The sequence below is a fragment of the Accipiter gentilis genome, chromosome 34 (assembly GCF_929443795.1).
Source record: "Accipiter gentilis chromosome 34, bAccGen1.1, whole genome shotgun sequence".
Lineage (NCBI taxonomy): Eukaryota > Metazoa > Chordata > Aves > Accipitriformes > Accipitridae > Astur > Astur gentilis.
In genome coordinates, this window is record NC_064913.1 from 15,348,764 (window position 1) to 15,362,073 (window position 13,310).

The 13,310-nt window shown below is 38.4% G+C and overlaps 1 protein-coding gene across 4 annotated transcripts; it reads right to left on the reverse strand.

Moving 5' to 3' along the window:
• Positions 1-41: 41 nt before the first annotated feature.
• On the reverse strand, positions 42-13,305 carry DEPDC4 (DEP domain containing 4). Of its 4 annotated transcripts, XR_007504601.1 has the most exons (10): positions 13,154-13,305; positions 11,924-12,350; positions 11,218-11,369; positions 10,494-10,680; positions 7,934-8,160; positions 6,026-6,168; positions 5,690-5,815; positions 4,185-4,263; positions 3,708-3,841; positions 1,666-1,753 (listed from the first exon to the last, which is right to left on the reverse strand). XR_007504601.1 is itself a non-coding variant. In XM_049791936.1 (9 exons), the coding sequence occupies exons 1-9, from the start codon at positions 13,230-13,232 to the stop codon at positions 1,536-1,538; spliced, it is 1,638 nt and encodes a 545-aa protein (XP_049647893.1). In that variant the 5' UTR covers positions 13,233-13,305; the 3' UTR covers positions 42-1,535. The 4 variants fall into 4 exon arrangements, 3 of the variants coding, with proteins under 3 accessions (XP_049647893.1, XP_049647896.1, XP_049647894.1); XM_049791936.1 differs by lacking the exon at positions 3,708-3,841 and having other exon boundaries at positions 42-1,753; XM_049791939.1 differs by lacking the exons at positions 3,708-3,841; positions 13,154-13,305 and having other exon boundaries at positions 42-1,753; positions 11,920-11,992; positions 12,115-12,173.
• Between the last annotated feature and the right edge of the window lie 5 nt (positions 13,306-13,310).

Below are 13,310 nucleotides of genomic sequence, written 5' to 3' on the forward strand. Positions count from 1 at the left end.
TTCTTATTGCAGAAGCCCTCAATGCATGAGGCAATAAAAATACTGTATGCTTGTACTGGTGTGACACTAATACACAGTGAGAAGGAATCAAGATTTCTTTTTTTTTTTCCCCCCAAAAAAATATTTTTCTAACTTGTGTGTGCAATTGAATGGACATTAAAAGAAGCATATTCACATAAAAAAAAAAATCATGGTCATAGTGGAGCTAGTCTAGCAAAGGGGCCATGAAAATAAGGAATTGGAGCATCTGTCATACAAGGAAGAGGCCGAGAGAGCTGCGATTGTTCAGTCTTGAGAAGAGAAGGCTCAGGGCAGGGAATAAAGACAACTGAGCCAGACACCTCTCAGTGGTGCCCAGTGAAAGGACAGGAGGCAATGGGCACAAACTGAAATGCAAGAAGTTCCACTTAAAAGTAAGGTGTGTGGCTTTTTTGGTGTTTTTGTTTTGGTTTTAAATACCGTCAGGCTGGTCAAACTGTGGACCAGACTCACCTGAGAGGTTGTGGCATCTCCGTCCTTGGAGATATTCTAAACTCAACCGGAAAAGCCCCTGAGCAGCCTGCTCTAATTGACTCCACTTGGAGCTGCATGGTGTGACTAGACCAGAGGTCCCTTCCAATCTCAGTTCTGTTTCTGTGTCCAATACATGACTAAATGTCTGTCATGAGGATGGAAGAAGTAATTTAACCCCTATAACATTATACTGCATATTTATTTAATGATTTGAATCAGCATTTCCTTGTCAATTTACAGTTAACCATCAACGTGTCAAGACAGGACAACATGATTTCTAGCTTTGCCCTATGAATCCAGAAATGCTATCAAAGTATTTATGACAAACAACTGGACACTATCAAAGTATCCTCATGTTAAAATAAATTGCTTACACCAAGAGATCTAAAACAATATTATTACTCCTCAAGTTTTCTCAAAATGTAATTTTTTTTACTTTTGCATAACTGCCAGATTAGCAGCAGCTCAGTCTGCCAGAGTGGGGAAGAAGTAACAGGCTGTAATTACTGACTGCAAGCACACAGCTCCCCTGCCTAATGAATCTTGCCTGCCACAGATACAAGACCCACTGACCAGCTCCTAACATTTTTAGCACACTTTGTACACTTTTACAATACTCACAGGTCAACCTACAGTTTAAGATTAGATTACAGTTTGATTATGAACTACAGATAGAAAAGATTAAAAGCCTTACCAATGATCAGCCCAAGCATGGCTCTGAATGTAGACTTAGGTCAGCTAGAAAGCCATGGGGTCATGGGACTGAAGGAAAAAAGTGCCAAACCTTGAACTCAAAGCAGCACAAGCAGTGTGCCATTATTACTAATTTAGAAGTAATGAAGTACATTTTGCTTAAAAGAGTCATTAATTAGAATTAATGCTTTTGAGCAGCACAGTAATTTTGATAGTTGTAGTGTCCTGTTACTGAATATGTAAGGACATAAGAAGAAAATTATTTATATAATGAGCAATTTTCATATGCATCCCCTCCTTTTTACAGGAAAAAAAGGCTGTATTGATGTCTAACCATTTAGACTACAAAATTCACATGTAGTTTTACAACCACTACAATAGATGAGAGAATGGTATTTTCGGAATTCTTTAACTAATTTCTTCTTCTGCTTCAAAGGAATAGTGGGGTCATTGTCCATCTCTTGAACCAATGCAAGAAGATACTGATTCGTTTGTTGTTTTTGATCTTCATATTCTTTAGTTGTCACACGCTGACAGAAGGTGAAGCCTTTGTAAGAAATCAGAAGTTCTGTTTAAGTTCAATGCATCACATAAGAGCCCAATTAAAAAATATGATCAGAAACATAGGTATACTGATATTCCAGTTCAGATGTGATTGCAGTTCTCTACAAACAATGTTAAATGTATAGCCCTCCACTGAGCATGGATGAACATCTAAACACTAACTGCAAACCGCCCCCCCCCCCCCCCCCAAAAGCAGTGTTACAATTGCAATGTCACAGATGATTTTGTATTGCAAACACAAGGCCTGCAAGACGAAGAGCCAACACTGTTCTTGCAAACAGAAGCCATAACAGAATGCTACATGACGAGAATGGCACCTCGCAGTTGTCATGATCTAGTGATCCCCTGCGAATCAGATCCATAGCAAGGCCCGGTAGGTAATGCAAGTGAATAAATACTTCGAAGAAACAGTTGCCTCTGAATTCAGGAATACAGTTCAGGAACTTCTAGGTGACTAGACAGCCCAGCATGGTTTGGTCACCAGAAGCAGAGATGATGGAACAGGCAGCAGTTCAGGGTGAGAGCAGAGCAAGAACTGGTGCCCGAAAGATACACAACTTAAGCACTACTTAGATGTAAAAGTGTTGTGAACCTACACAGTAGAGTATTGCCCTGCAAGGATTCAAGCCCCATCATTGGATGGTGACTTCTGGCCAGAGGACAGATTGGCATTCAGCTACTCCACATACATGTTAGTGAGCAAGTTGGTTGAACAAATGTCAGTTGCCTAAAGGGGAAAAAATTCTTACTATTCCTTCTGTACAAACACCATTTTCTTAAGGCTTCACATAGAGAGTGGTAATAACCTGAGCAGCCAGATTTTTCATGTGGACCTGTCCTTCCTTCTTTTACAATGAGTCTGTCAAACACCAAATGTGAAATACTTTTTATGCTTTAGTAGAGTCAGGTCAAGAAAACATAGCTCTTCCGAATGGGAAAGCTTAACAACTTCTGGCAAGATTAACTCTTAAAACTTCAGGGTGGATCCTTTAGTCCAGTGGTTTCAAGTAGCTTGCTAGATTAAAAACAAACCCAGAGTTCCCTCAAGTGTTTTTAGGAATGTTTATTTCCAGCAGACCTAATGATTACCTTCCTGCAACAGACAGACCCCTTTTCTGTGGTCTCCCAGCCTTCCCTCCTGCTCCTACCTGAACTTCAGAAGTTCACCAGCTAAGAATGCTCTGTAGCTCTAAGGAAACATTTTCATCCTGTCTCCTCCATGAGAAAAGGGAAAATGACACCAGAATGAGGCACACAGGCAAACAGGAATATGCGATGCTGGAGAGCTTACAATCAGATCAAACTACCTACTTCAACAAGTAGATGGAATCTATATGCATTTACAGATTGAAACTCCAAAGCTTAGTAGGGAGAGTATAGTATGAGGTACTTCAGTTGTCTGTTCAGTGTGCTGAGGGCAATCACACCAGCTCCAAGAATACTGCAGACAGGCAACTCCTTCCTCCGTTGCTCATCTCTGTATTCTTTGGCTATACAATATGCAATACTCAGAACACCAAGCTGGAAGCAATTTGGACACATTCCAGAGCCCAATACAGATGGTAAAAGATTCTGCACCAAAACTACTTCTCAGAGAGCTGATCTATTAAATATAGTATTGAACAGTAAAATAACTTGCAGTATTATTAAATTCCCTTATTGCTTCTCTTCAATGTTTAAGCACATAATGCACTGGCAATACAGAAGTCTAAATAAAGAAACTAACGAGTCAGAGAGAAATTAAATTATTTAAGCCAATCCTTTTAATCACAGTGCTGAAAGACATTTTTGGCAGCAAGGCCAGATGGAATGCTAGTTTGTAAAAGAAATGAGCTGGAAAACACTAATCCCACATACATACCAAGTGTCAGATGCCTTCCTTTTAGGCTACACTACCCTTCTGTAAGTCTTAAGCTCTTAATAAACTTCATGCTTACCCAGAAAAGGAAGAGAGTTCTTCAAAACACTAAACAATCAAGGTCTGTGTTCAAGACATCTATTAGAACCTCAAACTACTGAGTTCTATGAGAATTTTTAGGTGTCTTGTGGCAAAAATATAAGAATGCTGTTCCTAAATACAAAAAAAAAAAATCACATCAAATTCACAAGCCAAATTATAAGCAAGTCACTTCAGGAAGCATTTTGCATTAACTTCAGAAGTAATTCTATAGTAAAAAAAATATTTGTAGTGTGTTCAAACTAGACGATAATAGACACTTTGTTCTTTAATATTCAGAGGTCACTTTTTTGCTTATAGCAGATAATTTAATTATTTAGTGAATTAGCCACTTGTTGCTTTAATGCTTCACTTTTAATAAAGGAAAAGAACATAGTCTATGCAAAGTTATAGTCAACTGATGATAAATTGATTTTTATAGAAAGGTTTACATAAAAATGTGTATCACATCATCTACCTGAATCAATATCTGGATCTTGTCCTTCTAGCAAACTCTGAAGTCTTCTACTAGTTAGTTCCAGAAGAGTTAAAGGAGTCTGAAAATACAATTGGCCAAAGAAAAAAGTTACAAAAACAGTACTTCTGTATTTTGAGAATCTAAAGCTTTTAGATGATCAATTTAAAAAAAAAAAAAATATAATCACATAATTACCTGCAGAAAAATCTATGCCTACATTTTAGGTATCCATTCAAAATGTCTCAAAAAATTGCACTAACACACATATACTGATATTTATTCCTGATATTTCTGGCCAAAGAAATAGGAGGCAAGATGTTCTAGATGTTGTTTTCCACTGAACTACAGCAAAAACTGTAGTGTAGACCTTGAACTGATTTCAGCATATATAATACAAAAGGTTCTCAACTGCAGTTGTGAAAGAGTGAGCCACCATCCACTCTGCTGTCACTGCTATGAGGCAGCAGGCACTTGATTTGTCAGATCCGGCTCAATCTCCAGTCATGAATCAAAGGCCTAACCCTCATGTCAGAACTCTTAATAACCAAAAAAAAAAAAGAGTATTTACTTTTGGGTGTGTATTAACACATACAAAACTCACAGTAACCACACTACCTCACTGGAGCTAATTAAAAAAATAAAAATCTCCCATCTCTCTTCAGCGGAGGTCAGAAGTGGAAATTAATGTCTCGTATAAGAACTAAAAATAGTACTTTACTGAAACCAAATCATTGTTTCTGTGATGCTTATTTGTAACTGGACAATAAATGTCCAGAGTATTTTAGAGCTATTTTACAACAGCTGAAATAACTAGTTCATCTTCATCTAGTTTAGTGTTTTAATGAAGAATTTTATAGTTGAGAGAAACAGTAGCAGAGCATCACAACTATAATGCACTGGTTGAATTCAGAAAGTCAATATCAGGTTTGGGAAGGTTGCATCTCGCACGTGTGACAATATGATGGAACGTAAATAAAGGAGACTGTAAAATATATCTGAATGTTTACATAAATGATCAAGTTAAATAGAAAGGCCATTCCATTTTTTGGTTCATTTATTTTCTTTAATTTAGAAGTTAACATCTCAAAGTACCAAAAGGAACTCTTCACAGTTGTCAAAGCTGTATGCTGGGGCACCAAAGCATGCCATCTAATATATTACTCAGAGTTATGTCAGCTGATTTCTAAAGGAGAAGGACAAAGATGACTAAAAATCTAGCAGACAGCCAACAGAAACAATGTGCCAAAAGGCCTCTGTAAAAGTTTAATACTTAAATAAAGGGGATAAATAAAGGGAAAGGATATTCTAGGTAAAAGATTGCAAAGCTCTCAAAAAGCTGTCCTCCATAGTCTGAAATAGATTCTCACCCTACTTGACTGTACCATTAAACTGTAACAGGTGGAATATTAAATAAGCTCTGCTCCTCAGACCTCTCAACTCCAAAAAGGCACTTCATGGTATTTAACATTTAAAATGACAAAGCCAATGAGGTAAGGAAACGCTACCTTGAAGAGCTCAGAGTGATTGTCCATCAGAAACTGAGTCAGCAGTTCTGCCTGTGGTTTTGACAGTGTCTTATTTTGCAAGATGAACTTTGTGCAAGTCTTGATGATCACAGATCTGTTATCAAACTGGAAAAGAACAGCCCCAATCTGGCATTAGATTTACTTGCAATGTGTCAGCAAATACTAAGTATAACAGGATGCTATCAGTGGGAAGAACATCTTGATATTTGTTTTAAAACAAATCACATCGGAAGGCAGTAAACAATACTTCTAACTAGAAAACAGTCTTACTATATGAAAGTGCTATTTCCCACACTAAACAAAACACATACTTACTTGTTTTTGTAATTTGTAGCCCTCAGATTCAGATGCAATTGCTATGAATGCCAGAAGTCTGTGTAGTTCTTCTCGGATATTTGGTGCTAATAATTTTAAATAAAGTTGTGATGCCTCTAGAGCTTGATCTGTATTTCCTTTTTCTGCAATGGAGTAAAACAGTGCATGCAGTGCAACTGTTCATTTTCAGAGTCAAGAACACATATTTAAATTCCAGTATTAATCCCATCTTTGGGGGGTTCCCTCCAAACAAAGCAGGTTATCTCAGTGACTTCTAAAACCTTTTGACAAGACTCAATACAGCATTTAATCAGTATAAGCTTAAAACCTTTGTCCCATAGCTAGTCAGGGAACAGACATACTTGGACAATATATACAGGACATTACTATGTTCTGTGTACAATGTGTGAACACTGAAGTGATGTTTGCACTGTTTGTGTTTACACATCTTTGTATTATATTCCAGGATTCATCTCAAAGTAATTAATAAGCTGAACAAGTCTAACTTTCTCATTGCTTTGAGGTTATGTTTGTTTTTTTTGTTGTTTGGTGGTGGTTTGTTTTTTTTTGTTCATTTGGGTTTTTTGTGTTGGTTGGCGTCCTGTCCATGTCATCATCATCCCCCCTCCCCTTTTTAAGTCATTAGGTTTTAAGTTTCTCAAGGAAATGTGATAAATTGGAAATAACCTCCTATAAAAACCCCTTTAGATGATAATTCTAGTTATCTTCACTTTGAAAGTGAGAAACTATCAAAAAGCCAAGTAACTTTAAGGCAAGAGCAAGATGAGGGCAGATACAGGAATAGAATCTATGTATGTTTTGCTGACCTCTGCCCTATTACCGGGACAGAGGTTATATTTTACAAGAAATAATCCAGGACTTTCAGGGGTGTACCACAAGCCATTTGAAACCATCTTTGATTAATAAGAACACCAAAAGAGCAAGTAAGTGACCCTTTTCCAAAAGAAGCACAGACAAAAAAAAAGCAGGAAAGAGAATTGCCAAAGGACAAGTAAAAGTGTAGCTATGAAGACAGGAAGTTAAATCACTTCTAGAGAAAAGTTTAAGAGTTCCTCTGATCTATGATTAAAGCTTTACTGAGTTACTTTAAAAGACTGTAGGGAAAAAAAAGAAAAAGTTTCAATATAGAAAGGTTCAATAAACCACGTGGACTAGTTTGACCAACTGCATTCATCTCTAACATAAGTACTCTAGATCTGTTTACTTTAAAGCCACAAGCACAGCAACATTTGCCTTCACAACAGATCTGTATTATCAGCCATCTTAAATCAAACTGTTTAACAACTGAGGAAAATAGTTATAGCCATATATACATTGATAACAAAATGAAGTCATACTTCAGCTAACTGCAGCATTTCTCAAATTAATTTTCAAAATGCTTTAAGTATGTAAATGTTCATAGCTAGTTTGAGCCCTCTCTTGCACTAGGGTCAGAACAACAGCACTTTATCAAAGTAGGGTGAGCTGCACTGGATTCTACTGGAAACTTATTATTAGAATCCAAGTTGTTAGGCACTGATGACCATAATCTATTCCATAGCACCAAGAGGGGAAAAAATGGTTGTAGAATAGTTAAGCATAATCTCCTAAGAGTGATCTAGTATGAACTAGAACACAGGTGAGGACCCAAGAACACAGACTAATATATTCAATATTTTCAAAATGCAGCTGGACCCAGCCCTAAGCAACTTAATCTAACTTTGAAATTTGTACATGCCTTGAGCAAAGGTTCTGACTAGCAACCTCGAGCATTTCCCTCCAACCTATAAATTAAAGTGCATCTGCAATAGCATTGCAAATGGTGTTATAATTCAGTCAATTAATGCTTAGTAAGTTACATCCTTTATACAGTTTTCACTTGTATTTTTCACTCCAGGTTGCTCTTACCTATAAGTTCTATAATTCCTGAATGAATATCGAGATCCTGAGTGGCAAGAAGGGAGTCCTTCTTTTGACTATAATACTTTATTATAATGTCAAAAAGAATCTTCTTGTATGTATTCAGACTGCTGGGTTTGTTAGGGCTTTGAGGTAACTGCTGACTAACCATCACTATGAACTGGTCTGGGAAATACTCCAAGCATTCAATTGCAGCATAGAGCCATTTGTCAAGCCTGTGGAAGGAAAAGTTAGTTTTAGTGTTTACTTTAAAATGCTCTGCCTATTCTTATTTAATCCTTTAAAGAAAATTACATAGAAATAACCATGCAAGTATAGTAACATATTTGAACCACAGCATTAAACTTGTTGCTTATTAAGCAGTTTATGTAACTTATTTCACTACAGCAGTTCAAGGACCCGCTCAAAAGAAGCGACTTCCATGGTCTTCCTATGCTACAGACAATACACCTGAGGTATGCCCAGATCAAAACAAGCTGTAATCATGCCAGACTGTCACTGACCCCAGGGCACTTGCCTGATTCAGCTATATTTAAAACCAAACACCACCCCGCTATTACTCCAACACACACAATGAAAACCCACCAGGGCTAACCAGGGTGAAAAAGCAAGGGACTGGATCTTTACAGAAAAGACACAAGACAATTAGTTTGAAAACAGAGAACAATAAAAATAGTTTAAATCCCAGAATACTGTGGAAGCAGTTTATTACATGACATTACATTACATTACATAAGCACATGAGTTTTCTTAAGCATTTGTTGCCTGTATGACTCGACTAGGGAGAGAAAACGCAAGGAGAACCTAAAATTCAGGTAGACAACTCACTGTTCAAAGAGGCTGGAAAGTCAGGGGAAAAAGTCACTAACTCAACCATTTTGCACAGAAGAAATCTAAAATTATAGAAATGTTAGGGGCAGAGGGAGACTTACTTTTATTTGACGCTCTGGATATAAAATAATTTGAACTGAATCAATAACGTGTGAGGAGATGCAGTTATTATTTAGGATCCATAGAACGTTATTTTAATCATGGAGAGCAGAAAAAGATTTTGAACTTGCTGCTGGACAGCTAGATAAACATGAACTTTTGTTAGAACTGCTGCAGCCAACAAGGATTGTATAAGTCTTGGATGTGTAAATGGGGTAATACAGTAAAGTAGAAACAGGATCATGACCTTCCTTTACTTATGATCCCATGAGCAGTGCAATCACTGCAAGCAGGATTTGATTACAGTTTTTAATTGCCTGCATGGAGAGCAAGTATTTGATTATTTCAAGTATAACATGACACTATTTGAAAACTGAAGACAGAAAATTTGAGATATAAATTACACTCACTCCCCCACCTTCATATTGGGGGCTATTAATCCTCCAAATTCTTGTAATACTGGTGGCTATTCTTCATACCTGAAATTTTCCGATTTCTCAAGCATGCTATAAAGCCAGACCTAAGTAATATACCGTCTACAAAGACATTACTCCAGCCCCCCACTTAATTGTAGAATAAAGTAATGAAGCAAGCGTTTAATTTTCTAAACTCTCATCTGATATATTAGCAAAGACGCAAATGTTAGAGACAATTAACACAGAATAATAGAGTAAGAACCACATACAAGATATTTTAAGAGACATAAACCCACCAATCACCCAAGAATCAAGCAGAACAGGAGTATAAAGCTCAAAAGAAACATTTTGGGAGGAGAAACCCATGGAGTTCAGATGGTATTCAGCAATAAACCTACTTTGGAACCAGGAGTTTCACCATCTTATGTAAAACTCTAAACATACGTAAAAATATTAATATTTTCTCCCTAAAGCAAGAATACATAAAAACTGTAAGAAAGTCTCTTTAGGTACACAGATTGACCTCAAATCTCACAAACAGATAAAAACGGTATTGATTTGACAGAAATAAGCATTACTATGACACACACAGAGGAGGAGACATGCCTTGACATATTCATTAAAAGTACATGCTAAGATAGAGATCAGCCAAAGCGCAATCAACAGGAACACTACAAAAATAAGAGAACATTTAAAGAAAAAAGAGCACTGACGACATACAGCCACTTTCATTTTTATATTCTCATGATATAAGCATTCTTCAGCACTACAGATTAGCTTCTCCAAAAAAAAAATATTGTTTCCTGTTGTTAACAATAGATGCCCTATTGACTTTCTATCTTCACAGCACCACCACCAGGACTGCGACAAACAAAGTCTCAGAATAACTTTTTCAAGTTCTAGCCTCTGTTGTAGAGACCTAAGAGTGAAGCGTCTGGTCTGGAAACTAGGAGTGGTTTTGACACTTGAGGTTAAAGTTTTAATGTATACTTAAAATCCTCAAATGTCCAATCCCAAACATGTATTTTTTTCTGTGAATTCCCTTACCACTTCTGAGAAGAAGCCAACAAAGGAAAGCACATTAACGCCACCCCCCATCTGCAAGTATAATGATGTCTATTTTGTTCACTTAACACAAATGTTTGGTCAAGAGTAAAATAAAGTGTTTACTAATAAATACATTTCACAGATGTGTAACTTACTCAGGCAAGTTTAAGCTACATGTAACCTCTCTGTCCAGGAAAGTATTTGAGATAATCAGGTCTTCTTCTTTGCCAAAACAGTCTAGTTTTGTCTTCACTGAAGACACCAAGATATCTTCTAGAAGTGGAACATCAATCAACTGCAGCAATCGTAGCAGAGTTTGCTGTTTCCAGACATCTTCTATTACTGATATCGTAAACAAACAAAAAACCCACCCTCAGAAATAATATCTTACGTAAAACACTAACCTTTGTTTTTACTCACTCAAGAATGTTTTAAGAGTACAAAGAAAACAAGGTAACAGCAAGGGAAGAAGGGATCAAAATAGGAATGCTAAAAAAGAAGGCTTTAAAGAGAACATCTCTCTCCATATTAGAATGAGTAATAACCTACTCTAATTAGCAATACATACAAGCAAAGACAAGTGAAGAGCAAAGGAACCATATAATACAGAAGTACTTAATCTTAAAACCTATTTCCTTCTGAAGTGGTATTTGCATAAATAGAATAGCACCATCCTGCAAAAACTTAAATCCTGTTTTGTTTCCTTCAGTTTACTTACTATGAGCATTTACCCATTTAGCACTCATTTCACTATTTTGTCATTAGTGACATGTTAAATTTAGGACTCTGAGGGGCAGTGTTTAACAGAAATGGGGTACTCGCTCCAAGTAGACACAGTGAAGAACAATCAAGTTTTAAAAAGAAAAATTCAATCCTCACCTCTTTTTGAAAGCGGATGAGTCAGTTCATTAACCATGATCTTTGGAGGTAAAGATGCATGAACATTTATTGATCGAAGGAGCTCCTCTACCCTCTTTTTATCAGCTGCTTCTAATGCTAAGGGGTTTGAACGTGTTGTTTCACATTTCGTTCTGCTCGGGGGGAAATAATAAGTTAGATGTATAACAAATACAATCAGAACACATTGATCTGTGTCACTTCCCAAACTGCTGTTAAAATCAGGACTTCAGGGCTTCTTTGTATCTGGGGTCTATCCTGCTGCTAGAAAACCAATTACCCGCATCTGCTTTGTGCTAAGGGCAAGGATATTGATTCCAAACACTGTTTATTGGTTCAATTTCTTTTACCAGCTTCCAGCTAGTAGTTCATTCATGTTAATTCTCAGATTTCATCACAATTGGTTGCTAATCAAAATGATTCCTAAGCTTATGCTACTGTGTCAGACTCTATTCTAAATAACAAAGGGAAGATCAAAGCAGTTTAAAATTACCAAGAAACATTAGGTAGCACTTGCTATTTAGGCATAACTTTTCTCAAAACTGGCACATAGTTTCAAAAGCCCCCAATACCTGGGCTAGACAGATGTAACCTCATCTGCAGTTAACCCACCGTAACTTAAAAAAAAAAAAAAAAAAAAAAAAAAAAAAGAAGAAAAAAGAAATCAAAATAGTTCAGAGTAACCCACTTGGAACGTCTTTTTGTCTTCTGTTTGCAGATTTGCTCAGGAGACAAGCTCTCATTGTCTTCATTCTTTCTTGGAAGAAAAGGAGTAAGACTGCTATTTACAAATTTATAGAGACTAGTGTTTGTGTCTTCAAACTCTGTTTCTTTCTCATTCTTGAATAAGTAAAGCTTTGCTCCAACTGGCTCAAACACCTTATGATCCATCAACACTTGGCATACACGGACTCCCTTCAGCCGAGAAATATCGTTGCAGCTTAGGTACATGCTTTGCATAAGATGGCTCAGTACCACATCAACAGCATTTGAGCCGGTGAAACAGTTTTTGTATGTTTTCAGATGCTGTCTACGCCTTTTGATTTCCACCTGACTGTGAAGAGCATGAATAATACTATTCCACAGCTGAGTTGCTTGAAAAGGACCATCACAATCTGCAAAATATTTATATGAAAGTTTTACAGATGTTTATAAAGCTTTAACATTTTTAAAAGTACTTTACTCTGTGAAATTTTGGGTTTGTATGTATTTATTGAAAACCTCTCCAGAAATCGCCTCAATTTTACACGGACAGAGAAAGACAATGCATCATGAATCAGTCCTCCTTGCAAGCTGACTCGCACCCGCTAGGGCAGTCAACAGAAGGGAACAAAGACACTAAAAACAGACGAGGAAGGGCTTCTTGGTACTGTTATTACCACACATACCGCACGTACGTTCACATCCACAGTAATTCATTACAGAATCACAGAACGGCCGAGGCTTGCAGGGACCTCCGGGGGTCCACCTGCTCCACCCCCCCCCCCCCCCCCAAGTGATAAAACCCCCCTGAGCCTTCTCTTCTCCCACCTGAGCAGTCCCAGCTCGCTCAGCCTCACCTAGGGGACATGTTCCTCCTTGCCCCCCGGTTCCTCCTGCACCCACCGCCCTCAGCTCAGCCACAAACCGACACTTGCCGCAGACGAGACCCGCTCGCCCCGCGACCTTTACGCTCCGAACACCGAGACACAGCCCCGGCAGCCGTCTGTGTCCTCCCCACCCCTTCACCACAACGTCTCCCCCCTCAGGCAGCTCCGTCTCTCCTCAGCACGGCTGGCGCCTTCCCGCCAGCGGCCCCTCACACCCTGCTCCGCTCCCCCGCTGAGGCGCGGAACTGCCGCCACCACCACCACAGAAAAATAAAATAAATAAACCAACGCGCGGTAGCGGAGAGACGGAGACGACTCTCCTCCCTCACCTCGCCGCCTCCCCCGCCGCGGCTCCAGCTCGCTCTGACTCCGCAGCCTCCTGAAGCGCGGAGTCAAATAAACCGCCATGGCGGCGGCCGCCGAGCGGAAGGCGCATCACTTCCCGCCCTCCGCCACCTCCCCCGGCCGCCGCCCCGCCGGGGCGGA

What these genes read in the sequence shown, in the direction of transcription:
- DEPDC4 (XM_049791936.1), bottom strand. Translation starts at nt 13,232, where the DNA reads ATGGCGGTTTATTTGACTCCGCGCTTCAGGAGGCTGCGGAGTCAGAGC. An exon ending in AGGAATTATAGAACTTATAG is followed by an intron (nt 6,169 to 7,933) that starts GTAAGAGCAACC and finishes ACTCCATTGCAG; the next exon opens with AAAAAGGAAATACAGATCAA. An exon ending in ATCACTCTGAGCTCTTCAAG is followed by an intron (nt 4,264 to 5,689) that starts GTAGCGTTTCCT and finishes TTGTATTTTCAG; the next exon opens with ACTCCTTTAACTCTTCTGGA.